Source organism: Coturnix japonica, chromosome 1, assembly GCF_001577835.2.
Source record: "Coturnix japonica isolate 7356 chromosome 1, Coturnix japonica 2.1, whole genome shotgun sequence".
NCBI classification, from domain to species: Eukaryota; Metazoa; Chordata; class Aves; order Galliformes; family Phasianidae; genus Coturnix; species Coturnix japonica.
The window spans coordinates 140,745,119-140,772,693 of record NC_029516.1 but is presented as its reverse complement, the minus strand read 5'-3'; the positions used below and the strand labels follow the sequence as shown (position 1 = coordinate 140,772,693).

The 27,575-nt window shown below is 34.6% G+C and overlaps 1 protein-coding gene across 7 annotated transcripts in view; it reads right to left on the bottom strand.

Moving 5' to 3' along the window:
• The window catches only part of DACH1 (dachshund family transcription factor 1), a 351,137-nt gene that overhangs the window by 162,479 nt on the left and 161,083 nt on the right, over positions 1-27,575 (bottom strand). For all 7 annotated transcript variants that reach the window (XM_015851658.2, XM_015851656.2, XM_015851657.2 and 4 more), the window contains exon 3: positions 4,822-4,983. In XM_015851658.2, the coding sequence (XP_015707144.1) occupies positions 4,822-4,983 (162 nt within the window). The remainder of the gene's footprint in view (positions 1-4,821; positions 4,984-27,575) is intronic.

The window sequence follows — 27,575 nt, the reverse complement described above, 5'->3', positions numbered from 1 at the left end:
ACTTAAAAAAAAAAAAAAAAAAAAAAAAAGAGAGAGAGAGAAAAGAAAAGAAAAGCGAAAAAAATGGAAACCAAATGACTACTGTAGACACTCTTAAGTTCCCTGTCAATCGTTTCATTATAGCAGCATCATCTGTTTGAAAATATAAGCAATTCCCTCATCTAATTATAGGGAGGATTTGAGGTTCATTAACATTGCCAAGGCAGAGAATCAGATGTGCAACTGCAGAGCTGTGCTCAGTGGCCTGCATTCTCTGTTTCCTTTTATTTGCTTTTTCAAGGTCTCCAAGAGTTTTTCCTGAAACCATAAAAGTAATTCTTTCCTTCAAAATAGACATGTGTGTTTAGAAAAAGGAAATGACTGCATGTTGTACTGTTCTATTATTGGGCAAGGTCACTGGAGAAAAATAATTTAACCTAAATCATTTTATCTCTGATTCTGGATTAAAAAAAAAAAAAGAAAAAAAGAAAAAAAAAAAAAAAAAGCAACCATCATTACTTTTGACCAACACATCACAGGAAATCTTAGACACGTCTCATAATTATAATTTTAAATATTACAAAGAAAGGAGGGTGAACAGGAAATCTAACATGTCAAGAACACCTCTTAATTTTCAGCACATTTGGTGTTTGTTTATGGATTAACATGTTAGCCAAGTGTAAAATCTTGCTTTGTATTTCCTAACTGTGTTTAGAAACTGAGAACACCAAAGTCTTCACGATTGCTTCACTTCCTTAAAGAAATAATAGCATTTTTTTTTGCATGAATGTAATTTAAACAATGACATTTTCTTAGGACATCTGTTTTGAGATCACAATTTGAATAGATATGAACTCATTTCCTACTAAGCAAGTAATTTACTATTGTTGATAGTTGTTTACGAGTTTTATGAGTCAGATTTTAGCAAGTGGCAAAGGCCTTTACAAATCCTTGGAGTATTCACTAAACACTATGCACAGGGTTTTCATTATATAAAATGCCTGGGAAGTATGGAGACAGTTCTTCACTTCCTACCATGTTATAGAACGCAAAGCCTAGCTCACAGAAAGAGCTTTAAACACATTTACATTTAAAGGCTTCTATCTTTTGTGGCCGCAGGTTAATGAAGTATGATAGCAGGGCAGTAAGTACTTAAGCTGCAAGGAAATAATTGAGCAGCTCTACCTATCCATAACTTTGGAGTATCAGATGGTAAATATGTGACTGATCCTAATAACACTGTAAGATGTTAATATGGCAAAGAGCAGAACCTCTTAAATGAAATTTAAAGTTTGACCTTGTCGCTCTCTTTCTTTTAACTCTACAATTAAAAACAATACAGTAGCATAATCTTAGAGACAATGCATTTTGTTTGATGCCATACGGAATTCATTTTTTAAACACAAAAACATTAATTTATCTATCCTGCCTATTGTATGTAGAATTGCCACTAAAGAGAACCCAGGACATTTTTCCTCCTTATCTGCAATGTAGCTCATATCAGCCAAGCTGTCACAAGACAGTACTTGATATAAACAAGAGATTGCACAGACATCGCAGTAATCAATATTAGGATGGCTACAGTATGGAAGCCCCAACCACTGCATATCATTTGTCTCAGCATCTATTTCTATGACCAAATGAAGCATTAATTCAAATCATAAATCTATGGTGATTTAAATCTGGGAATGAGCACCTGCCTGCTTTAATGATTTATTTTGTACATTTCAGTAAGCAGGAGATTTGTCCATATGAACTGACAGGTCACCTTCAGATGCCAGTAGCAGACTGTTTATCACCATGCAGACTAGCATCTCATCTTAGCAAGTAAATATTAAACTAAAAGAATCCAATTGATTGTGGATGGGGGAGAAAGGCGTTGCAGCCATATATTTTACTCAGTGTGTTAATACCTCACTCTGATTCCTCTACAATTTCTTTCTTTTTTTTTTTTTTTTTATCCTTTCTTTTCCCTTCTAAATGATAATTCTAGTGGGAGGATGCAAGCTCAAGGTTACCATGCAAAACTGAGAGATATAAAATAATTACTTGTTAGTATCACTGGTTTCCTTTAACTCCCTTCACGCACTAACCTTTTGGCCACTGCTTCAAAGGATCAAGTTAATAAATTTGTGTAGTGTTCTGTGTAATTATACAATGTTCATTTACAAAAATGACTTCTGTAAGTCACATTAAGCATCTGATTAAAACCAAAAAGCAAGACAACTCAGAAGTAAACAAATCTGTGACAAACCTGACCATTTGACTCCAGAGCCCATATTTCATTTTTCCTATTTAACATATGGGACAAAAGCCCAAAATATACATAAACACATTGCAGTGCCTGCTATGTGTGGGCTAGACTGAAAATTAAGCTTTTAGAATGTTTTTTGTTTGTTTATTTCTAACTCGGTCTGATGCAGAACATCATTTAAAACACAAAGATCTGTTTATTTTCTTCTATTTTGATCCTTTGTCCTGTCAACATTCAGAAAAGTTTCAAATTCATTCTTAATAAGCCATTTTTTAAATTGTTAATAATACACGGATTTGATAATATTTATTTGAAAAACCATAAACATCTGAAAAAAATGGAAGAAAAAAAACAAAAAAACCTTCAACTCATCCACATGTATACCCAGTACCAAGCAACACTTCTGAAATACAGGTTCTTATCAAGATAACACAATATGCTGAATTTCAGCAGTGGAAATGCCAAATAGAGACTTAATAAACCTAATAACATTCTGGCATCGTTATTACCAATTATCACTTTTCTGATTCCATAGATGTAACTGACCCTGGACATTAGACAGGATCCACTATAAGGGAAATAAATAAATACAATTTTTGAGAAAATCTCCATAGGAGAAGTATAATTCAAAACTCTACACACAAGCAAATAGACTGTATTTCCAGCTGCACTGCTCATGGAATAGAGTCAACTGAATACTATTCAATGTACTCAGAAGACCAATTTTTTATTTATTTTTTATTTTTCCTGAACAAAATTAAATCAGTTCTTCATTCTGTTAAATATGGAAATTAAGTGAAGTTAGCAAGTAAGTTAAGGAACTGAAAAGGAATTTTGACAATGAGAATAATGCTACTTCACTTACTTTGCCCTACTAAAATAGCTTGAATACAGTTTGGATAGGCAATATGTTCAAGAGCAGAACAGCTATTTAAATCAGGTCTCAAACAATGATTTTAAGATGGATTCTTTAATTATTTTTATTCAGATGGAATTTAGCTATTCCTTCTACAAATCCCACAAAAACTTCATGCAGTTTATGCGTTGATTATTTGCAAACTTTCCTATTTCCCGTAAACGGGCAATTGGTTTATTACTCGTACTGCCAAGCACAGTACCAGTTCTCTAACTCAAAATCTGAGTATTTTATTTCACATACTGTGCTGAAATTCAAATTTAAATTAGCTTCAAGTTCAGGCTCTTTCCCTGGAATTTTTCATTTACACCTTTCACTCCTCATTATTTTCCTTTCATGATCTTAGGGTCCACTTGGACCTTCCATACATATCCATTCCCTTCCCACCTTTTAAAGACACCCACCTGATCTTTTTCTAACACTGTCCTCTTGTTTTCCAAGAGGATAACGTTCCCAGTATTATTATACTGACTGCATGTGTTGGTAACCAAATATTGTCATGATCATTTAAGATCATTTTATCACAGAAGCATTTCTAAAGATTTTCTTTAAAGAAAAACAAAAATCTGTTCATTTCATGTGATGCTGCAATCATATTGCTGATATTTAAAATAGGATGTGAGCTGGTTCTTTGCACTGCCACATTACTTCTTAATAACAGCCTACTAATGCTGCTACAGAATTACAGTTCATGAATATGTTTACTTACATTGAGACAAGTACATAACTAATTAAGACTCAATTCAATTGTATTTAGGAGAAGTGAAAAGGGAAAAAAACAAAACAGAATTTAACAAGAGAAAAAAAAATAAAACCTGAGAACTCCTTTCTTAAGCCATTTTATTCCAGCATACACCAATCTTGCCTGCAGTCTCCTGAATGTACCTCTTTGTCATTGAATTTCTGTTGCTGAGTTAATACTGTCTCAACATGATAAAAGGAACCAATACAATGAAATGGCATAACAAAACATTTTACAGCAGACACACACAGATGATTAAAGATTTAATCAACAACAACAAAAAGTTACTGTAGCTTTGAAGTATGCTTTAGCAAAACAAATTGTCCAAACAAATGAATAAAGTATACTGAAACAATCCTTTTTGAGAAAGAACATGAGTTGCTGATGGCTGGTTAAGAAATGGAAAAACCTGTTAACTACATTTTAAGAATGTGTTTATTAAAATAAAATATGATAGGAACTGCAGAGCATGGCAATAATTTATTGTGTATGTATGTTTTCCTTTTGTCACAGGGCACATGAAAGTATGAAATATTTTCCTTTCAAGCTTGTGTTCTGAATTACCTTAAGTCGATACCCAGCACACTGAGCAGGAGACATTGTTAAATTTCATTTTGACACCATCATCTGTCACCCCACCTGTACTTTGACAAATGAACTCTAAGCAATCAAACCACTTTCCTTCATGGAAAATATTAACTGAAGTCTGCAAAAGTAACCTGTAAAGGAAAGAATGTTGTTGTAATAGTAACAACAATGCTGAACGTGGGTGTAAAGGTCATACACAAAACAAAACTAAAAAAAAAACAAAACTAATATGCATCACTTTACACCAAATCAAAGATTCCAGAAGGAAGGCCAGGAGGTTCACTATTTTAATAAATTTCTTGAGCATTATGTATAAATAATAATGTTGTGTCTGAGACTTACCAACACTTGAATTCAGATCTCCATTCTCAGAGTCTGCTCCATGCTGGTTATTATTTGCATGGTAGTTGGACATAGCTTCCAATTTAATTTTTTTCACTTTCATTGCTTCTGCTATGGCAGCATTGGTGGCAGCTGCTGCTGCTGCAGCTGCTGCTGTCAAGCCTGCAAAGAAGTATGAATAACATTTAATACACATTATTCTATGATTCTTCATTATTGTAGGGATTAAGACTGTTAGTTTTCCTTTACACTGCTTATATAGCGAACAGAGAACACTGCAGTGTCCACCATTCCACTCATTTGAAGATTATTTTTTTTCCAAACCAAATGTTATACATCCTATTTAGATAATTACTTCTAAACATACTGCATCCGCCTGAAACTGAACTTGGTGTTCAGAAACTGCAGTTAGAATACAGTCAAAACTACAAATACATACTCTTAGAAATGACATTTGGCTCATAAACTGTCTAAAAAATATCTGATTAAGAAGAGGTGAACATCCACAGAAGCTTACCTGGAGAAAAACCTCTTATATGCAAAGTGTTTTTACTATGCTAAACAGAAAGAAAAGAAAGAAGAAGGCACAAGTCTATAATTCATATTCATGAGGAATAGATGAAAATATATAGGAATTTATTTCCTATTTCCCACATAACATCTAGAAGGTGTGGGCCCTCATAAGAAGCATTTCTAGAAGAAAGGATAGTTAAGCAGAACCTCAGTAGAACTTCGGTAGAACCTTGGTAGAATTTTGATTTCCCAAAACTTCAAGGCATTAATGGCACTTATCAACAAGCCCAGCTGATGATTGAGGGAAGTCAGTGTCAAAACTTCACAAGAGCTATGCAGGGAAAGATCTCCACTTTCTGCCTATCCTCCATGATTAAGCAAGGAAGTAGAGATGAAAATTAATGAAAATTAAATCTAAGATATTAAAGAGAAGGCACTCAACTACCTAAGTTTTATGCGGTAAAGCTACCAACCTATACCCTGTGATGTCACATGAGTATCAGACCCTCAGACATTTCAAACCAAGATTTTTGCCCTAACAGGAGAGACAGCTTCAAAAAGCTCACATTAATTAATTTAAAGGTGCCTGCTTCTCCTAGCCAGAGAAGTATAAAGTATGTTACATATCTCAAGAGAAATTATCTCTATTACTTAATACTGGGCCTAGGCTTCTGCCCAGCATAGGAAGAGTGCACTTTAGGTGGAAAGACCCAATAAGCAAATAATCCCAGGTTGACGGGAAAATATTTTTATCATTATTGCCTCCTAGAGCCTCTTGTGGTCTCTTTTGCCTTCTTAAATGAAAAATGAGTTCACTATTGCCATGTTTTCAGCTAACAATGGGGAGAAAGATGGCTACCCGCTGAGGAGAAAACAGAAGGTGAACAGACTTTGAGAGAATCTTCGCCATCATGGAGAAAGCAGTGAGGTGGCATAAACAGTACCTTTTAATATATGATGTCTTAGCTCAAGGTCACTTTCCTTTATTTCTCAGCATGACTGTATAAGCATTAGCAAACAACTCCAGTCTCATAAACAGACTTCCAACACCTTCAAGTGCAGTAAGAAGAATTACCAAGTATGTGATAATTACATGCTGCATAGGCAAATCAATATTATTTAGAAAACTGCTATTTCAGGGAGAAATACTAAAAGTTAAAAAAAATAACAAACCAATACAAAAACAACAACAAAAAATAAATAAATAAAATAATCAGAAGGTGGATTAAATTGAGGGTTTCATTTTATTTTAGTTTCTGCTTCCACTACAAAATGTGCATGTTCTGATCTTTAAGAAGATACTGACAATGACATGGATTACTTCCAATGATATTTTTATCTCAGAGGAAGGATATGAAGTTATACATTATACAAATTTGGTTACAGTCCCTAAATTAGGCCACAGAGAAAGGGACAGTGCAACTCTGAACCTGGGTTTGCATCCTGTGTTCATTAAACAATACAATATCCTATACTTCCTTTTTTTTTTTTTTTTTTTTTCCTACATACACCACTCACAAGCTAAAACTAGCATCTTTAAAGAACAAACCTGTAGAGAAATATTCAAATACCATTATATACAACCAATAAACACAAGAGCAGGCCTCATGGTTGTGACTGCACTTTGCGATCAATTTTTAAGTAATTCCGAGTATTAGTATAAACATCACATTAAAAAGATAATCCATGGACTTGCGGGCTCATCTGGAAGAATAGTTTTTCACTGGGAAATATTATTATTCCCACTGCAGAACTGCTAAAATAAACACTCTCTTTTGCTACAAAATTCACAAAAATATATGCATTTATGCTTCCCTCTGAAGTAGGCCACAGTGTTTCTCTGTAAAGGAAACCACAGCCTTTGGATATGGACAAGGAAAATAAAACACATCTTAGATCTGGGATACAGCTTTTTTTTTCTTTTTTTTTTTTTCCAAAACAGTTGTGATAATAAATGATAATTTTAAAAAATTACAGTATAAACTTCTAGTTTTATTCCTATTCCATTGTACCTGCATAAGTAATTGAAATGATTGTTTTGCCTCACAGCAATTAATTTAAACTGTAAGAATCTGAGATGTATGTCTCAACGTACAACTGGGGGTAGGAAAGGGATTGAATATGGAATAATCCACAGAAATGTAGCTTAATCACAGCAATTCTACCCTACGACAGTTTCTGCTTTACTGATAATTTTTTGCTATTGTTTCATTGCCGTAATACAGCAAAGCAAATGACAAGGAAGGCACAAGCTAGTCACCAGAGCCCCTGGCATTACATCCACTGGTGCACTGTAGAATGAAATAGAGCAAAGATTTACTGCTAGCATATTGCCCTACCTGTCTCACCAAACGAGGGTGTCATATGTACTACAAATAGAAGAGATTAATAAGATGCTATATAAAATTTGTATGTATATTTTAAAATTCTAAACATTAAAGTTTGCATATGCTTGGGTAAATACTTACAATTATGTCTTACACTGGTTGTTTAAAAAAGCCTTTTGACCTAAACATTAATTAGTATCACTTTTCTCTTACCACCAGTAGCCACAGAATTTCCAAGTTGCATGTTTTTTGTTACAGAAATTTTATCATCAATATGAGATAATCATAAGTCATCTATAAAGACAACTGAAATGGAAGACAGAATAAGAATCACACCAAACAGCCACTTAGTTACTTTTTATTCTTTACAAAAATTTATCTGGACATTTAAAAAGTGTCCAGGCCAAAATATTCAATGGATTAAAGTCAATGGTGGCTGTCATTAATATTCTGAAATTGATAAGTTGTTTATGTCTGGCATTCTTCCTGCTGATTATGCAGTGAGACAGGCAGCTTTATAAATATCTCATCACTCCATCGGCACACAACTTTCATCGACAGTGCTCATGCACAGCTATTAGCAATATGAATCTAACCATTACAAGAGGAAAGAAAATCGAACATGTGGCATTAATACGCAGTCCTGGTTCCTAACCATCTGATAGGCAGATGGTGTAAAGCGGATTCTCCAGCTGAAATGAAGGGGCACATCATTTAAAACCTTGTTTGCATTCTAACTGATATCAGTGCCATATTGATATACATGATACATCATGGCAGTATTTGAACAATCTAGTTTGTTTCAGTCATAAATGTTTACAGCCTTGTTTTTTATCTTTAAAAGCATGTTCTGAAGAGCGTATTTTTAATTTATGAAACCTATTGTTTACTTCTGTTGAACCAGAAGATTAGCAAAGAGCAGGAATATTAAATTACCACAACCGCAGCAGTATAACTAAGATGGATGAATAAAGAATGTTTTTTTCAATAAAAGATGTTAGTAAAGGAATTAAAAAATTAGCCTAGGCATGTTATGCATTAAATACATTTATTCATTTAAACCTTACAGCTTTTTTCCCATGTGACATACTTAGAACTTTAATGCTTTATAAAGCTATTCATTTAAATCTCTTACTACGTGCAATTAATCTTGTCCAACAATTTAATTCAAAATGCAAAACATCAGAAAGCAAAGTTCAATCCAACATCGTGGTTCTGAAGTAATCTCAGTACTGCTGACAGTTCCTATAGACTCATCAGCAAAAGTCCGCTCAAGGTGTCTTGTAGGAACCACATGAATTTGAATTACAACTCAATTGAAAGCTCTCCAAGCCTTAGTAGGAACTCAAGAACAAGAAGCAGAACACCAAAAGTGTGAATGATCCTTTCCTACAAAGACCTTTCCTCTTCTGTCACTAGATTACTTTGGCCTGTTGGGTGTGTTTGTTAATTATGTTAATAAAGTTGCAGCCTGCTGCCTCTGCCAAATATAATCATAAGCATTCCCTGCCAAGTTCTGGTTTAATTTACACTCATGCAACTCTAGTGAAGACAGAATTTGTGGGTGAGAACGAGACCAGAAGTATGCCCAGTATGCATGGTCTATAATGCTGAAAAACGAGTGAATGAAACACAGTGCCAAAATGCATAAGATCTTGATAATAATAGTAATAGTAATAATAATAATAATAATAATAATAATAATAATAATAATAATAATAATAATAATAATAATAATAATAAATGAAGGTTTTTGAAAGCAAAATGCCCAAGAAAGCTGTCAAATATAATGGCAGATTTACAAAAAGTGTACAAAGTACAAAGTACTGTTGGAGGCACACAACTTCCAGCAAATACAATTCTCTGCCTTTCAAGGTTGCTTTTAAAACTTACAGTTTTTATGGCATGATGATTTTATACCACATCTCATTTGAGAAAGAAAAATATTAAATTAAGTATGAGCATACTTCTCAGGCTCAAATGTCTCAACATTTACAGTTTGAATTTTGTCCCTAAATGTAGTCTGCAGACAAACTACAAAAACATTTCAGTAACTGATTTTACTTAACTTATAACTTTCTTCATATTATTTCTAATCATAATTAGCATTCCTAGTGATTAGTACTAGTAATTATTAACTTCCTCAATATAAGTTCTTCTTTACTTCATATATACCATATTCATAAACACTTATGTGTGCAGGAAAAAAAAAAAAATCCAATATAACATGTATGTATTTTCACAACCTCTTCCTTTAGGTCTTTGATACAACTTTCATGATTCCTCATCTTTTTATCACACAACATGCAGAAAATCAAAAAATGACAGTCAGCAATGTGTTACATTTAATATAATTTATGTGCTGGAAAGTTCATTCAACATAAATGTTTTATTCACTGCATGAGAGGAGATCCAAATTGGATCTAAATTCTCAAAGAAATCCTTTCATTATTTCACATTAATGTTTAATCTTTCTTCTTACAGTTTATTTCAGTGGCATAGACAAGAAAATAATTTGTATTTTCTTGACTTAATTCCAGATTTCGTACTGAAGTTCTTGCTTGGATAAAAATCTTACTATAATCTGAAACACTCTCTTTGAGAAGTAAATGCAGCGTTACTCTCCAAGACTTGACCCTGATCACTGCAGACTGTTGCAATGGTTTCATGGGTTTCTGCAGTTCAGACATAAGTTTTTGGTAGCTTACTACAGTGCTACCAAGTTATTTCAAAGGAAATTGGATCTGAACTTCAGTCTCTGATCTAATGCATGTTTTATAGTGTGACACGTAAAACAAGAATGGGAAAGCAATCTGCAGGAGGACAGAGGTCTGATTACATAGACTGTTGAATGGGGAACTTCACACTGTACTATAATGTTCTGCTAAAATATACCACGTTTCATTAGTAGAGTTCTTTATGTATAAAGAACTGGTATCTGTCATTCAGAAGATTTATTTTTCTCAGTTCTCCTGGACTGATCCTATAAAACACTACTGGCATACCCCAAACCAGTCATTCCCTTTTATTTTGGAATAACCACAAAATCCTTGTCTGGCCTTTCTAGTTTTATCTTCCTGCTCAGCTTGACAGTTCAGCATAAGCTGCTCATCCAGATTATTTCTGAATATTCTTAAAATGGATATTAATAAAAGAGTCATGTAAACAAATAAAGGTGCAATAACTAATTGCACTTCAAATATTTTTAAAGAAGGAATACTTAGTTAGAAAAAATCAGCCATGTGATACAAGTTAGACCGGTGAAACTAAAATGGCAATCTAAAATGAAGTTGCCAATCTTGCAACTAGGACAAAACCAGTGTTTGTGAGTCTCAAACCATCTGTTGTTCATCAGAACTAATCAGACCTTTTTCCTGTAACTACTCCTAAATTGCAATATTTTTTTTTTATTTTTTTTATTTTGTTTTTTTTGGTCTGGGTATTGCCTTTAAAATAAACAAGTAGTGCAGCTAAATTTCCACAGCATCTTTCAAACTTTATTTATTTATTTATTTATTTTTAAACATATAATGCATCCCTGCGAAGACTAACACAGTTGCAGTACTAAAACACAGACCTAGAGAGAAGCAGTGTCCTTTTGATCTGTTTTCTGAAAGCGAAGAAAACTTAACACTGAGATTTCAATTCAGAGATCTACTGGCAGGTTCAGAAATGGAGAAAAAGAAAAAAGAAGAAAAAAGAAAAAACAAAAAAGAAAAAAGAAAAAAGAAAAAAAAAAAGAAAGAAAGCAAATCTAACTATTTTATCACAGATAGCTACCATCTATGGGACTGATAGATATATATCCCATGAAGACATTCTTTATTGTGGATTTATTTCTTCATAATGAGGAGTAAAAAGTATCATCTTAAAGTGCATTTCAAATAACATGACAAATCTGTGCTTTTTGATTGCTTTGATGCCATCATGGCAGGATTAAACAATGCACTCTGCATAAATGCCTTGCTATATTATTTTTTTCAGCAATAGTTTAAAATACTACTGGAATGCATACAGCTTCACAACAATACAATTAAGAATGAACATTCTTTCTTAAACAACAGTCATCTTTTCAAAAGCAATAGAATCTCAGTTCTCATTCAGCCTATTGCATTATTCATTTCATGTGCAACCTCATGCTGGACCATAAATTGTTACTTTATCTAATCAAAGGCGACTTAACTCCACAGAAGGTCAAAGGTTTAATTTTGTGAAGTATTATCTTACGCTATGAGTTTAACCGAAAAATAGAAGAAGAAAAACAGCCAAGAAACTGGTAATAAATGAACCTTTATTGCCTCAGGCATTGGCCTAGTTAATAAACTTTCATTGAAGGTTTCTTTCAACTGTTATGGACAATGAGGTAAAAAAAAATCTTAAATTACAGCCATGTGTGACTTTTAAAGCAGGCATTCTTTTTTATCTCAACTTCCCTCGCTTAGGAAAAGACAAAGAGATTGTCTTCAATTTCTTAACCAAAAATGCATGCTTCTAAACAGATGAAAAAGTGCAGATCAAGCCTTTTTAAAAGCAGAGGTCAGCTTTGAACAATATAAAAAAATACTTTTACTTACGTGTCAAACCTTGATCCACAATCTCTTTAATGGAATGGTTTGCAATCCAAAAACATAAAAAATGAAGTATGTGTGAAGGGAAAATATATATACTAACAATATATTATGCTAACAATAATGCCTGGTTCCTAATAGACTTTCTGTTTTACATCTGCATTGCTAGAGTGTAATAATGGCTCTTGTTTAATAGAATGACTTATTATGGGAACAACTTCCCTGCACCTTTTGCAAACAGAAGTTCCTTTATTCTTTTTGTGTGCATTATCTCATGTTCTCACAACTCTATTCTCTCTGTTACAAGAAATTAAAAGGTTTAACATAATGACAGTTACTGATAGTTATTGGTGTTCCATGAATTTTCCTGATTAGCATTCTTAGATTTGACTAACTGCAATGTCTTTTATTGACACATTCTTTGAGTCTTGTTTAGAGAAATGCATTTCATTATAAGGTCAAAAACAGAATAAGAAAATTGGGAGTACTTAATAAAGCCTTGGTCTTCAGCCTAATTTATAACTAGATGGACACAATTAATTAATTGCAACACTGATACAATTCAAAAATACCAAAAGGACGTGTTCATGCCTGTAACAGCAGTAATGTAGAAAAATACTCATAATCTTTCAGCCAGCAGGAGCTTTTGTAGTTGTTTTTTTTTATAAACCTAATCCACAGCTTGACGCAGATCCTGGGGTAATGGCACACAGTTCTGTGATTAAACTAATATCTGAATATCTGTCAAAGCAGTGTGCTGGCCCAATGGAAGTCTTCCTACAACTTCAGAGCTCAACCTTACAAGCAGAACTGCCAAATTCATTCATTCAGACCAACTGTTGTACAAACCTGATCCTTTGCGTGAAAGATATCTTATTCATTACGTTTTGAAGATACTTTAAAGAGAGTTTATACAGGATTATTTACTAGCAGCATATAAATATGCTATATGTATAAACACCTAATGTTTAAATATTTTTAAGATCATTTTTCACCTTATCTTGTCAAGTTCAGTTTTAAAGTAGTATATCACCCCTCCCCTCAAAAACACCAACCCCAAAACAACCATTTTTATTACAATATATGCTGACAAATTCTGTAACATTCTATTGATTGCTGTTTGTATCCATATTTGCAAGTGTGAAAAGCATTATAATGGCAGAAGTCAATATAGGAAAAGATTCCGGAAATCTACCAGTTATTTCAAGGCCGACATGTCATTGCTTTAGAACACAAAGTTGGGTGAGAGAATTTTCATATTTCAAAAAGCAGAGAATCCATCTGCAAGGATCAGGGGAGTCCCATCTCCTCCACCACCTTCAAGAGCTGCATGGTAGCTATAGTGATGCTTCTTTTTTCTTCTTTTTCACTTAAGTTTTGTCAGATCCATTATACATTATACTGTGCCAGAGGGCTAAATGTACTATTACAGAACACTGATAGCAGGCTATTGTACTGTGATGCAGAACTGTGATACTGTACAAAGTAGCTGTGATAATGACTTACAGGGAACACTGTGTAGTCCCACTTTCAGATTAAGAGGCAGTAAATTCTTACAGACAGCCTTCTCTCCATGCTCTACCTGTTGCACCAGATAAACAGAACACTAAATTTCACAGATGCACACCTAGTCTCTGGGGTGTGCACTCTTCTTTTTGTATCTTGAGTGCAGCTCAAGACATTAGACTAACAACAGATTTTGGACATTTGGAAGCACACATATCTCCTTCCAGGCCATGACGTTGAGATGATGCATGTGAGTCTTCACACAAGGAAACCATGGCCACACTATGACCCTGTATCAAAGGATTACTCTTTGGCTCATGGTGTGACATCTCTGATTCATTTATTTATTTATTTTACAATTTAGAATTGCCTCATATTCCAAAGGTAAGCATTTGAAGATCTTTACAGTGTAAAAGAGGAAAATGTGCATTTTATTATGCATGCATAATCACTGTATTTGATTATAACACAGAAACAAACGTGCTAACTACTCCATATGATCTACAATATTGATAGAATTGATGGAATATTAAGAAAAACTGCAGACTTTAGCAATAGATTTATCTAATTGATCTTATGTGCTTCCAAAAGGCATAAACGTTGAAATCAAGACCTGAATTGCTCAATTTTCTACTTCATTATGGACTAATATTCAAAACTCAACAAATACACAGCTTAACAAGGTGCAAATATGAAACTTTCTTAACATGATCATATTCTTTGGCTCAAGAAATCTTCATCAGATCACGTGTGAATAAGAAATTATATGTATATCACTAGCTGTGCTTTGTAGAATACAAAATTTTATGTTACTACGTTCCTCTCAAATTGGTGGTATTAATCAATAGTCAAAATATGATAAGAATATTTCACATATTCCTCATTTTGTAGGTAGAACTATATTGTAATTCACAGTAGTTAATTTAATTATTCTTTTATTCAGGCATTAATGAACAGGCTGTCAATGTATTAGGGTTTTCCCCAAATCTATCTGTTACCGGAAATTTCTCCATCTTGTCAGCATTTGCCGAAGAGAGGGATGGGATATGTGTTCTGTGATTTCTCATTACTCTAGGTTATGACCTTTCTTCTTATCATTTCTAAATTCTAAGTTTTACAATTCTCTGACATTGATGTTGGCAAGATGGACTGCAAACTTAGCACAAAGTGTGTAATAAAAATAATTGACAAAAATTTAATCAGCATCTAGATAATAACTCACTTTTTTTCACAGCCACAAGCAATCTAACTTCAGCTAACAGTAAGATGCAATATAAGTATTCAACAATTAAAGTATCAACACTCCGACAGAGAGAATGTCTTTATCTTTCTAAACAAAAGCATGCATAGTCTGTTTCTGTTAGTGCATGGTTTTTTGAGGGGGGATCTTATAGACACTACTAGTACTCAAAACTCTCATCTGAAAATTTAAGGATCATCTGGAAAATGGGACAGAAATTTTATTATTACATTGTCTTGGAAATCTGAACACCATACACATTCTAATTATTTGATAGCACTGTTGATTTAAAATCACTTTGGAAATCACACAGATAGATAGGTAAAATGGTAAGCATACAGTGTTGCCTGTAGTGTAGACCATTTCTCAACACACAAACCAAAGGCCTGAAGAATATATTAGCTGTGAAATACACCAAGGGGGTCTGCTCAAGTACAGAACTGTAAATTTTTTGGAAGGAATAAATTTAAGAGGAAATGAGGGAAAATGACTACGTCGGTGATCATTCCCTATGATGAATTCTTGAGTTTCTGAGTTTCTTTACAACTGAATTCTTAATTGGCAGTTAAGCATGTTAAAAAACATGCTCAGATTTGGAAACATAAGAATTACTTTTTTAAAGGACAAGATGTATTGCTAAAATTAGTTTTCTGATACAGCATGCACAAACTAGTGAGATATATCTTATTTTTTGGCCACTGATTAGAGAAATGTCTACTCCTAGCATTCTTTCAGTTTATTCTGGTCTTTAATTGGGCATATTTGTCGTATGTTAGATTTCTTTGCCAAGCTTGAAAAGGAGTATTTGCTCCTACAATGAAAACTGACTTTCAATGGCAATAACAGGCCACAAAAGAACCATGTTTTATCTAAGCTATATGCTAACCAGTGGGTGCTATGTAGTGAGGTTTCACATAATAACAGCAGATGAATCAGCATGATTCTGTCCTTCCAGCAATATTTAATAAAGATGACATATCATCTATTGTAGACATTTATGTATGCAGCATGTAGTATCATGATCAAATCTGAGAAGTGTACATAAATTTTTCTTTGCTCTTTTCTATCTTTGCTGTTGACACCTTGCCCTTCTCAGCCATACAAAATACATTTCAAAAGTGGCAATATAATACTGTCTCTATCATGCCGTTTTTGAAGGAAAATATTTAGAAGCAACTTTTCTCATACATTTGTCATAAGATACCTTACACTTCAGGAAATCCTTAATGATATTTAGTGCAATCTATAATTTCTTTGGAAACTGTTACTTTTAGGTATGAAAATATATCATATGTGAGTTTATGAAATACAGAATGAGTTACAAAATGGCTTCAGAGTACCAAAGAAACAGCCTGTCTCTGATGGTGATGATATACTGGAATACTGAATGGTTTGATATTTCCAGTCTTTTAAATGAGCTGTTTGTTGTATTGAGATCAACATTTGTACCCCAAACTATCAGAAACATTAACTTAATTAATAGGACCAATTCTCATTTATACATATATTTTTAATCCAGTTGTTGCATCTGCTCACCTCAACATCTTACCCTTTTAGCAAACTGCCAAAATAAAACTGAACTACAGTTCAATGAAAGCTCCTACCTCTGTGCTCTCTCCCTCCAAATTAGTCCTTCATTAGCATTGAGTGTTTCACACAAGTGTTAACAGAAATAATAAAAGCTGTAGAATGCCAATTGCTCAAAACACTTCACCATTTATTTACTTTCTTTTTCACATCCTGTGCATTCATATGAAAGACACAGATGCAAAATTACGGAAGATATTTTCTCTAGCAGTAGGATTTGGCTTTTTGACAGATTCCATAAACAGTTATTTTGGCAGCTTTAAAGATGCCCCTAGGTCAGTCGCTTGGTTGGACAGCTGATGGCCTGTCTGGTTCTCCTGACTGCCATCTTCTTATGATTTATCTTCAGTTAGTTGTAAATTAAATAAAAGCAGATCATTGCCCTCACACCTACACAATTGCAGCTTATTCATATAAGCCAAGAATTCCTTACAAAGAAATCCTTATTGGGTATCAAGAATCTGAGAAGTTACGCTGAAATAAAATACCTGAATAATATCTGAACAGGTTTTGAAGCAGATCACCACTCTAAATACGAATGTGATCATTCCAACTAAAGACAGAATAAGAAATAAGAAGCTCCTGAATTTTAATTCTGATTTTACCAGAAGGTATTGGATAATTTACACAGGGTTTCCTAAAATTAATCAGCTAAGATTTGTACAAAGCTATACAAGGAAAAGTACCAAGCATATACTAATAGTGTTATCAACCCTGCTTTACCTGCTTTAAATCCATGAGGTCAAAGAAAAAGTCCACAAAATGCATATCAAACTTGTCTATGGGAGAGTGAACAGGACATTGCAAAAAAAAAAAAAAAAAAAAAAAGGAAAAATGAGCAGATGCTGAGAAGCTTACTAAAATAAATAAACCCTAAACTTCTGTTAGTAACAGAGCTAGTTAAACATGGAAAGCATTCTTTCTAAGTCACCGACAATGCTATCACAAGAGAATATAATGATCTGACCTTATCTTTGGGTCTTATTATGTAAAACAGGATAATAAGAATTAAACCTAATGCTTCCTATTTTATGATGTTGGCTGATGACGTCAAGATGATATCAGAGGTGGATGTTGGTGGTAGGTTAGTAGAGGTTGAACCATCCATCTCATCAATATTTTGTTACATTTTGTTGCCATGTGACAGATGGCAGCAGAGGGGTAGTCTGACAAGATGGTGTTTGACAAGAAGTGTGCATGGAACAAAGGTGTTGAATTCCTCCATGCAGAAAAATTGCACCCACTGACATTCATCGACACTTGCTGAATGTTTCTGGAGATAAAACAGTGGATGTGAGCACAGTGAGGTGGTGGGTGGTACATTTCTGTGGTGGTGACTGTGACATGAAAGACAGGCCATGTTCTGAATGGTCATGCATAGATCTCTTGCTGTGAAATGAAGAGCATCTCAATCAGCTCATCCACACAAATAGGTGGATTATGACCAGGGAACTGTGTACAGAGCTAAATATTGGCTCCAATGTGTTGGAAACGATGTTGGCAACATTAGAATGTCACAAAGTTTGTGCCAGATAGGTTCCACATGGGAACAGAAAGAATACCATACATGTCTGTCAGAACCTATTGATCCAATACAAGGCTGAAAGTGACAGCTTCCTCAATCGCATCATTACCAGTTACAAGATGTAGCATTACCAGTATGAGCTGGAGTTGAAACAGCTGTCCGTGGAGAGATGACATGAATTCTCCATCAAATAAAAGTTCAAGATGCAACCCTCAGTACATGTGCACTGTGACTGAGGACAGCAAAGAGATGATTCTGGAACCTGAAAAAACCATCAACTCTGACTGCTACATCATTATTCTGACTAAGCTAAAGGCTCCAACTTCCAGAGTCAGGCCGGCAAAGATAACAGCCATTTTCCTGCAACATAATACCAAGTCCCATACTAGTTTGAAGACTGTGCCAGTCTTGGCTAACTAACCTACAACACCCACTGTAGAGTCCACATTTGGAGTCTTCTGGCTTCCATCTGTTCAGGAATATGGACTGTATGGGCAGCATTTTCCTAGCAATGATGCCACCACAGCAGCCTGAAATAGTGAGTTACCTCAGCTGGTGCAGATGTTTACAAGCACAGCATGTATGCTCTTGCTCTTGACTGATAAAAAATGTATAGCTAATGGTGGTTGGCTATGTCAGAAAAAGTAGTGTTCTGTAGCTGAGAATTCGCTCTAAGCGGTGCTATCATGCTTTTTGTAACTGTTGTAGTTTCCATGGAAATAAATAGGATGCGTTATTTTCAGGGTAACCTGTGTACTTCTAATTGAATAGTACAAAAAAAGACATCAGGCATTTAAAAATGTTCTGAAAAGAGGAAAAATGTGATCAAGGTGTCGCTGTCTATAGCATCGTGGTTGGAACTAGATGATCTTAGAGTTTCCTTCCAACCCAAACCATTCCATGATTCTATAACTATTGAACAGGTGGCCCAAACAGTTGTGGGTGCTCCCTCCCTGGAGTCAGGGCTGGATGGAGCTTTGATCAGCCTGGTCTACTGGGAGATGCTGTTGCCATGGCAGGAGGCTAGAATAAGATGATCTCAGGTTACTCCAAACCTTCCCTCACATCAACAGGAAAACACAGGTGTATAGGGAACTATTATAGAAGTGTACCTGATCGAGCTTACACTTTTATTCATTTTTATTATTATGTGCACGTTTAGGCTTCCTACATCTTCTTAAGTAAGACTAATACTTAAAAAAAAAACAATAAAAAAAAAATCTTCATCAAGAATAAGATTAAGAAGATATCCAATATCTACATTGGTAAAAAGAGTGCATTTTTACCAATACTGAAACAATAGTTTTGAAGGAAGGCTTGAGGATATTCAAGTTTTCTACTAATTTACGTTAAAAAAAGAAGAATCTACCAAACCAATCAATTCTGGTAAGTGTGTAACTAGTGTATTTGTATATACTGACATGAAGAAATGCTTATGTGTAGCTCAGCAAAGTAATAGAAATATAATGCAGGAGAGAGAGAGATTTGAATTTGTAGTTAGGAAGCAGCTGGCATTATGCATTACAGTGTAAGTGGGTCAGGACAAACACTTAACATTCAAATTTAAATATAATATTGTGTAATACAAGAAGATCTATAGAGTCATAATGTCTGAATATATTAGGTATGATGATAATATTTCTATTGATTTCAGTCTGTTAAAATAATGAAACTAGATTACGCAAATCAATTCTTGGAATATAACACAAAAGCATGTATTATTTGCTTTAAACCTTCAATACACGCTTTTCAAGTGAGATTGACTGCTACTGTTTTAGACTGTAACTAAAAACAAGCACTAATTTTCTCTAAGTGCACCTAAAAAAAGTCCTATAGTATTTTTCCTGCTCTCTTACAGTTGTCAGGCTTAAAAGTCTTTTAACTACCTTACAAACAGCTTTCTAACATGATTAATTATTTAAGACCCTAGCTCTTACATCATTACATCTGCAAGGAGAGGAGGCGTTTCGATAGCAGGATCTACCATTAAGGACAATTAGACAGTGGTCTGTTTCCTTTCACTCACAAGGTAAACTAAGAAAACACTGTAAAACAGTCAAGAACACAGAGTTTCTGGTAATGTCTTCCTAGTTATACCTAAATAAATATTTCAAAGTATAACAAAAGCTAAGACATTGGTTTTTCAGGCTGTCAGGCACGGTATTTATTTCCAGAGAAAGAAATGTGCTCTTCTATGTTTTTAGAATTATTTCTGCTCCAGATGGGAATCAGACTATAATCTTGAAATTACACTGCTATAAAAACATTTCAAAGATTAATTTTGTCCACTATCACTGTTCCAGTCATTAAAATACAACATTTTTGAGAACATATGTTACAAAATGAGTGGTGATCCAGGACATGGAGTGCAAGCAAATCTGCAAAGCACAAAGCCTGTATTCAAACGGAACTATGAAGTAAAGACAAATTTGCATTGTGAATACAATAAAAACTGTAAATCAGTTCTTTAAAAACAGAAGACAACAGTCTGAGCCAAGAGCTGCAGGCATAACTTCCTAGCTGGGTGTACGGAATGCTATAGTTTTCCATACTGGCATAGCAAGTTAAAGACCTGCAATAGAGATTCACACTTCACTGTTGTTACCAGTAGGTAATTACACAACAGAATTTCTAATGATAGAGTCCCAAAGCAATGCTTCTTCTCTTCCCAGTGGAAAATATCTTCTGAAGGAAAGAGTGGCTGTGGGATTCAATAGGAGGGAAAACACATACCATAAAATATAATTAAAAATTGTGGAGGCTGCCTATGACAAGAATAACCATAAAAAACAGATACAAACCAGCTGGCTGCTAACAACTCCTAAGTTATAAAAATCTTAAACCTGCTGTAAAGCACTCAATTCAATTTACATAACCACAGAGCTGACATTCCTTTTAGGCTCCTCTGCTGGGGCTTATTTTGACATGTTTTAAGGCAGCATAAAAAGCAACTGTGAAAAGAAGACATGTATCATCTTACATAAAAATTCATTCTAGTCTTAAGATCGGACTTACACACTTAATCCCAGTGACTTTATTGAAACTGCGAAGTATCTTCAACAGCCACTGGTAATTCAATTTTGCAACATTACTCCTTTGGTGCTCCTATTTTTGATAATGTTGATACCGTGTATACATACACACAAACAAACTAAACTATACATCAACGGAAGCTTAAGTTTCAGTATTAATGCACAAAGGATTAGCTCTAGCAGCTCTAGCACTGCACATTTAGTCTTAAGATTATGTTGCTCAAAACTGCAATCAGCCTTTGCTTAAAGAGAAAAGCATTCCTTAGGAATGTAATGATGCAGACAGCGTTTTACACAACTAACACAGCTTGCTGTAGGGAATTAAAATAAACAAAATAAAATAAAATCAATCTTACATTGAGTGAAGTTTTGATGTATAAGTGCTGGCAGCTTACATTGCCCAGAGCACAGAATGAGTTTTGCCATTTAATAATTTGCTTGATTCACTGTGCTGCCTCATGCAGGGCATTTTATGCCTGATTTATGTTTAATCGAGTCACCTGCTTAATGTTAAGGAGGGTCACAGTTAGATAGAAGGGTTATGACCATACAGGGCTTTCAACATCTCCCAGTTCGACATAAGAAATGGGTGTAAGTGTTAGAGGTCAACCTTTTTCTTTTATTTTTATTTAATGTTCTCTATGGAATATTGCATAAAACATTAATGCACCACAAAACCAATTTGATTCCCTTTTGAAACACAGTAGGTAAATATGGATTAGGAGATTCAAAACAATGACAAAACAAAATAAAAGCTATTATTTACAGAATATGTTCATATAATAGAAGTGATTGTCTATATACGAATTTCTCTTATGACTGTACAGCCTTACACAAAAATGTTTATAACTTTTCCTTTCAATAGACAAACCAATTAAATCTGGTGTTTATGGAAAATAAATAAATAAATAAAGATTATAAAAAACTTCCAGTATAATATCAAGACTTACATTTCTTATGAAACATTCATCCTTTTAAAGGTATATAACAGGACGTTAAGATTACCAGCATCTTCCATCTGATAATACTATGAAAAATTACATCCAGGGAATAGTTTAATAAATAATATTAAATGTGGTAAACTACTACAGACTGGAGAACTCACACACATCTGGTATTTATAAATATTTCTGATTATCTTACTATTACAGCACACTGAAAATTACTGTGGACATAACACATTTTGAGATTAAAGTCCTCCCACACAGCACTGGAAAAAAATACCAAAAAAACATTCCTTGTGCCAAGTAAGATATTTAAATAATTTATTTAAATATATATATTTTAAGGTGGAAATACCACAACTAGCAATGGAAGATGGAATTAAGCACTTAACAGTATGAACAACTTCATTTAGTCAATGTTGATTTAAGGTTTTTTTGTTTGTTTGTTTTTTGTTTGTTTGTTTTAAGACATTCTTTTGTTTGTTGATTTTGTTTTGGGAAGTGTGAGGTTTTTTTTATGAAACTGTGAAAAGTTATTTGCATTGTGTGCATATGTGCTAAAAGAATGTGGCAGTGGAATGGTAGCTTTAGCAAATCTCAGGGAGCAGGATAACTACAATGGGACTACAGCAGAATTAATTTTGAGTTTCTCCTTGTTTACAGCACTGGAGGACTACTCTTGGAATAAAAGTAAGACTAGAGATCCTATTAGAATTAACATCTAGAAATACCAGGTATTTGCATGTTTAAATAGCATCTAGAGTATCACGACATGCGAAGACTTACCAGCTTTTTAAGTGCATTGAAAGTGATATATACAAACATGACATGGATGCATTAAAAGAGCATGTCCAGCAGATCAATGGAGGTGATCCTCTCCCTCTACTCTGCCCTGGTGAGGCCTCATCTGGAATACTGTGTCCAGTTCTGGGCTCCCCAGTACAAAAAAGACAGGGATCTCTTGGAAAGAGTTCAGTGGAGGGCCACTAAGATGGTGAAGGGCCTGGAGCATCTCCCCTATGAGGAGAGACTTAGGGAACTGGGTCTGTTTAGCCTTGAGAAAAGAAGGCTGAGAGGGGACTTGATCCAGGTTTAAAAATACCTGAGGTGTGTGAGCCACAGTGGTGAGGCTGGTCTCTTTTCAGTAGTGCGTGGGGACAGGACTAGGGGTAATGGGATGAAACTTCCGCACGAATGTGCGCAAGAACTTCTTTATGGTGAGGGTGACGGAGCACTGGAACAGGCTGCCCAGGGAGGTGGTGGAGTCTCCTTCTCTGGAGATATTCAAAACCCGCCTGGACGCCTACCTGTGTGATGTGGTGTAGGGAGCCTGCTTTGGCAGGGGGGTTGAACTCGATGATCTCTAGAGGTTCCTTCCAACCCCTACAATTCTGTGATTCCGTGATTCTGTTACATACATCTAGTTACCAGAAACCAATAAAAAACAGTTCACTGCTAATTGAGTATCAGAGGTTTCAATCCTTGACAAAAAAGTGGTTTTACTACCTGTTAAATTACACATGTGTAATACAAAACTTAGAATCACAGAATGGCTTCAGTTGGAAGATCATCTAGTTCCAACTCTCTACTACAGGAAAGGACCCATCCAGCCTGACCTTGAATACTTCCAGGGAGGGGGCATCCACAACCTCTCTGAGCAACCTGTTCCAGTGTCTCACCACCCTCACAGTAAAGAATTTCTTCCTAATATCTAGTCTAAATCTGCTTTCATCCAGTTTAAAAACACATCTTGTTCTGTCACTACATGTCCTTGTAAAAAGTCTCTCCCCAGCATGCCATGCAAAATGTTCAAAAAAGTTCTTATTACTATACTCAAAACATATTAACATATGCTTCAAACACTTTAAAACATATCAACTACTTCTGCAGATTTATCTAATGGACAATATCAGACATAGTTCTCAATTCACACTTTAAAATAATTTACCTACAGCTTCACTCATCTAATTTATCAGTAACCTTCTAAAAGTCTGCGCTTTTAGTTCAAACTCTTCATTTATGTTGCCTGTAGGGAGTGAAGACACACAGGCATCTCCTGAGGGTGATTCACGTGGCCTTACAGTGTAATGTATCACTCTGTAAAGATGTCTCTTTCCACTAGCTATGAAAGGAGATGAATTGCTAAGATTTCAAGACCTATACTTCAGATATTAACTTCTGGCAGGTGATTCTCCTCCCTTAAAGGTAATTTCTTAGGGAAAGCAAGTTACTTCCCTTGGACTGTTAAAACAGTAAAGATATTTACCTGGATGAATCCACTACTTTGGAATTCTAATTCTAGATATATATTTCCTATAAAGCTAGTTTCATATTCATATGGAATTACTGCGCAATTGTTTCAACATCCTCTCAGCTTACATTATTAAAAAAGCTTTTACTTTTTAAAAGTTAACAACATTTTAGACATTAATATCTCAGCAAAATACACATCAAGATACAATGTTTGTATTGCAATTAAAAAAAAAAAAAAAAAAAAAGCTTCATTTCTGTTAGACATTCTCTTTCTTCCTCTTTTTTTCACTCTTTTTCATTCACTCTATTTCCAGAATATTTCTATTAGTATTTCAAAGAACAAATATTTTGCCTATTTAAAAGAAGTCCATCAAAGCTAGAAAGCAGCAATAAGCACACAGACATAAGAAAATTGCCTGATGGCAATCATTATGCCATTGAAAAACCTCATGTCCTTAAATAATCCAGTGGCAGAACACACAGGAATTATTCTGGAGCAATTAAAAACTATAGAATCTTCTGCAGAATATACTTTTAGCATTTTTTTAATACTGTATATATATATATATATATATACACACACATATATATATGTATATATATCAATAATGCAGTTAATGCAAGTTTCAGTAGAAGCAGACTGATGTCTAGATGTCCTGTTTATTATCTCCAGATTGTTTTGTACCTTCTAGAGATACTGCTGTACAAAATGATGTCTAGATGTCCTGTTTATTATCTTCAGATTGTTTTGTACCTTCTAGAGATACTGCTGTACAAAACAGAATAAAATTCACTTTGAATTCTATTAGTTCTCTCATGCACTACTGTTTTCTTTCAATACTTTGCGAGTTAATTTTTTCCCTTGATCCACTTGCTCTTAAAATCAAGTTAGGGAGGCAAATTGATTTAACAATATTGATATTCACCTTTTAATAAAAAAAACTAGATTTTATGTCAGTGCACATAGTGCCAAAAAATACTGATCATCTAATTAATCATGATAAAACCTCACCAATATTAGCATTAACTGGGTAATAAGTAGGATGCCTGAAAACATTCAGTATTTGGTCCCACAAGTTACTGCCAAATCCTGAAGGGCAGTAATCACAAAATCACAGAATCACATAATTGTTAGGGTTGGAAGGAACTTCTGAAGATCACCAGGCCCAAACTCTGCTCCAGCAGGGACACTCAGAGCAGGGCACCCAGAAACACACACAGGAGGCATTTGAAGATCTCCAATGAGGAAACTCCACAGCCTCTCAGTATAGCTTGTGCCAGTGCTCTGTCACCTGCACAGCAGTGCTTCCTAGCGTTCATAGGGGCAGCTTCTTATGTTCTTTGTGCCCACTGCCTCTTGTCCTGGCACTGGGTATCACTGAAAAGAGCCTGACTCTGTCCTCATTGTACTGTCCCTGCAAGTATTTATACACATGGACAAGATCCTTGCTAAGCCTTCTCTCTTCCAGGCTGAAGAGTTCCAATTCTCTCAGCCTTTCCTTAGCAGGGGATGTTCCAGTGAATAAGCTGCACAATACCACTTCAGCAAATGTCCAAGCAAGTCTGAGTTATTACAGAATCCAACATATCACTGAAAGTGGCTGGCACAACAAAGAAGAGAATTTGTGCTTTTTATTTCTGTACAGACAAACTTGGAAATATGAACTCATTAGAGCATATGGAGACTCACAAACATGCTCAGAAATATGTATTTGTGTTCAGTTGAATAAACTTAAAGGGGTGATACTCAGCAGTGATTATGGGACTATTTATTTCATTTAGTGGAGCGTAATACCGAGATGTCTGAATTAGCATGTTTGCATGGTGCATGCACCACACAGAGGAACAGAAGCTCTTTTGCCATGTTATAACAGTGACTCATCCTGGCTGAAAGTGACTAATCTCTTTTGTACTGTAAATGCGCTCTTAATTCCACCTTACAGTGGTGATAGACAAAAATGTAGGAATACCTGAAAATATTTTCAACTCTGAAGAAAACTTAATAAATCAGCTTCCCCTATGCTGTTGGTTTCTAGGACAGACTGACATGGTGTTAACATCTGTGCCCAGAGAGCTCTCTTCTCACCATCTCCCATTACAGAGCATATTCCATATGAAAAAAAAGTAGCAGAGGGTAGCAGAAAAATACAAAGCGAGTTAGCAAGGAATACTGAATGCCCATTGGGCATACTGGTGAGAATAATGGAAACCTAGTTCCATAAATGTGCTGCAAATTGATGTTAAGACAAAGGAAAAGCAAAATGATATTAAAAATACTTGGTAAGCTTTTCATTAAAGTTGTAAATTTTAAAGGAGCTGTGAATTATTATTTTTTTATAAATGACCTTTAACAGCATAGGCTGAGTGAACAGTCCTTTTTGGACCCCATACACAGAAAATAAGATTTCCATGCTTCAATGAAAGAATGACCATTTTGTAGGTATTTCAGCCATTTAATATTGAAAAAAAAAAATTAAAATAAAATAAAATAATTATGAAAGGTTCATTATTTATTTATTTGGCAGTTGTTTTAAGAAGCTTAGCTGGTGAGCTATGTGCAAAATATTTCAATATATGAAAGAAATACACTGCAATTCAAAATTATTACACTGTCTTAAAAAACTATATGCTGGTAAACATCAAGAAGCTGAGAAAAAACAGAAGGTAGGAATCAAAGTCTTTTCTTTAGACATTTGGGGCAAAGTGGACATTATTACAAGCAAATGAAGTTAGAAAAATTAATGGGCAGTATTAGCATTGGAAATCTCTTGCAAGTTATCTATCCATAAATGCTCAGATATTCATTCTTCCTTGAAAGAATCCCTGCATATAGAAAATAAATGCCATGTTACAAAAATGGCATTTTGTAATCTGAACCTGAAAATCTTTCACTTCTCTGGAAAAGAAGTGAAGAAAGAAATGAAACAATTATACTGTAAACTCTGTTAGAAAGAATCACTTTAAGTAACTGTAGGAACAACACTAAACAAAAAGTGAGATGGAGCTAAGCAGTGCATGAAATGTTAGCATTTAGTGACAGAAGATAAAATGAGGAGCCTTCTACTGGGAGCAGGCCTTAGATGGAACTGTGTTAAATGAATAACTACAATTAAGTCATGAATAATGCCGAAAGAATCAATGAAGCAGATTCAAATACAATTCCAAAAGACAGCTTTATCATAGAAGTTATATAAACAGTACTGAATTATGCAGGGGAATAAAAAAAGAAAGATGGCAATAGAGAAAGAAAGAAAGACAG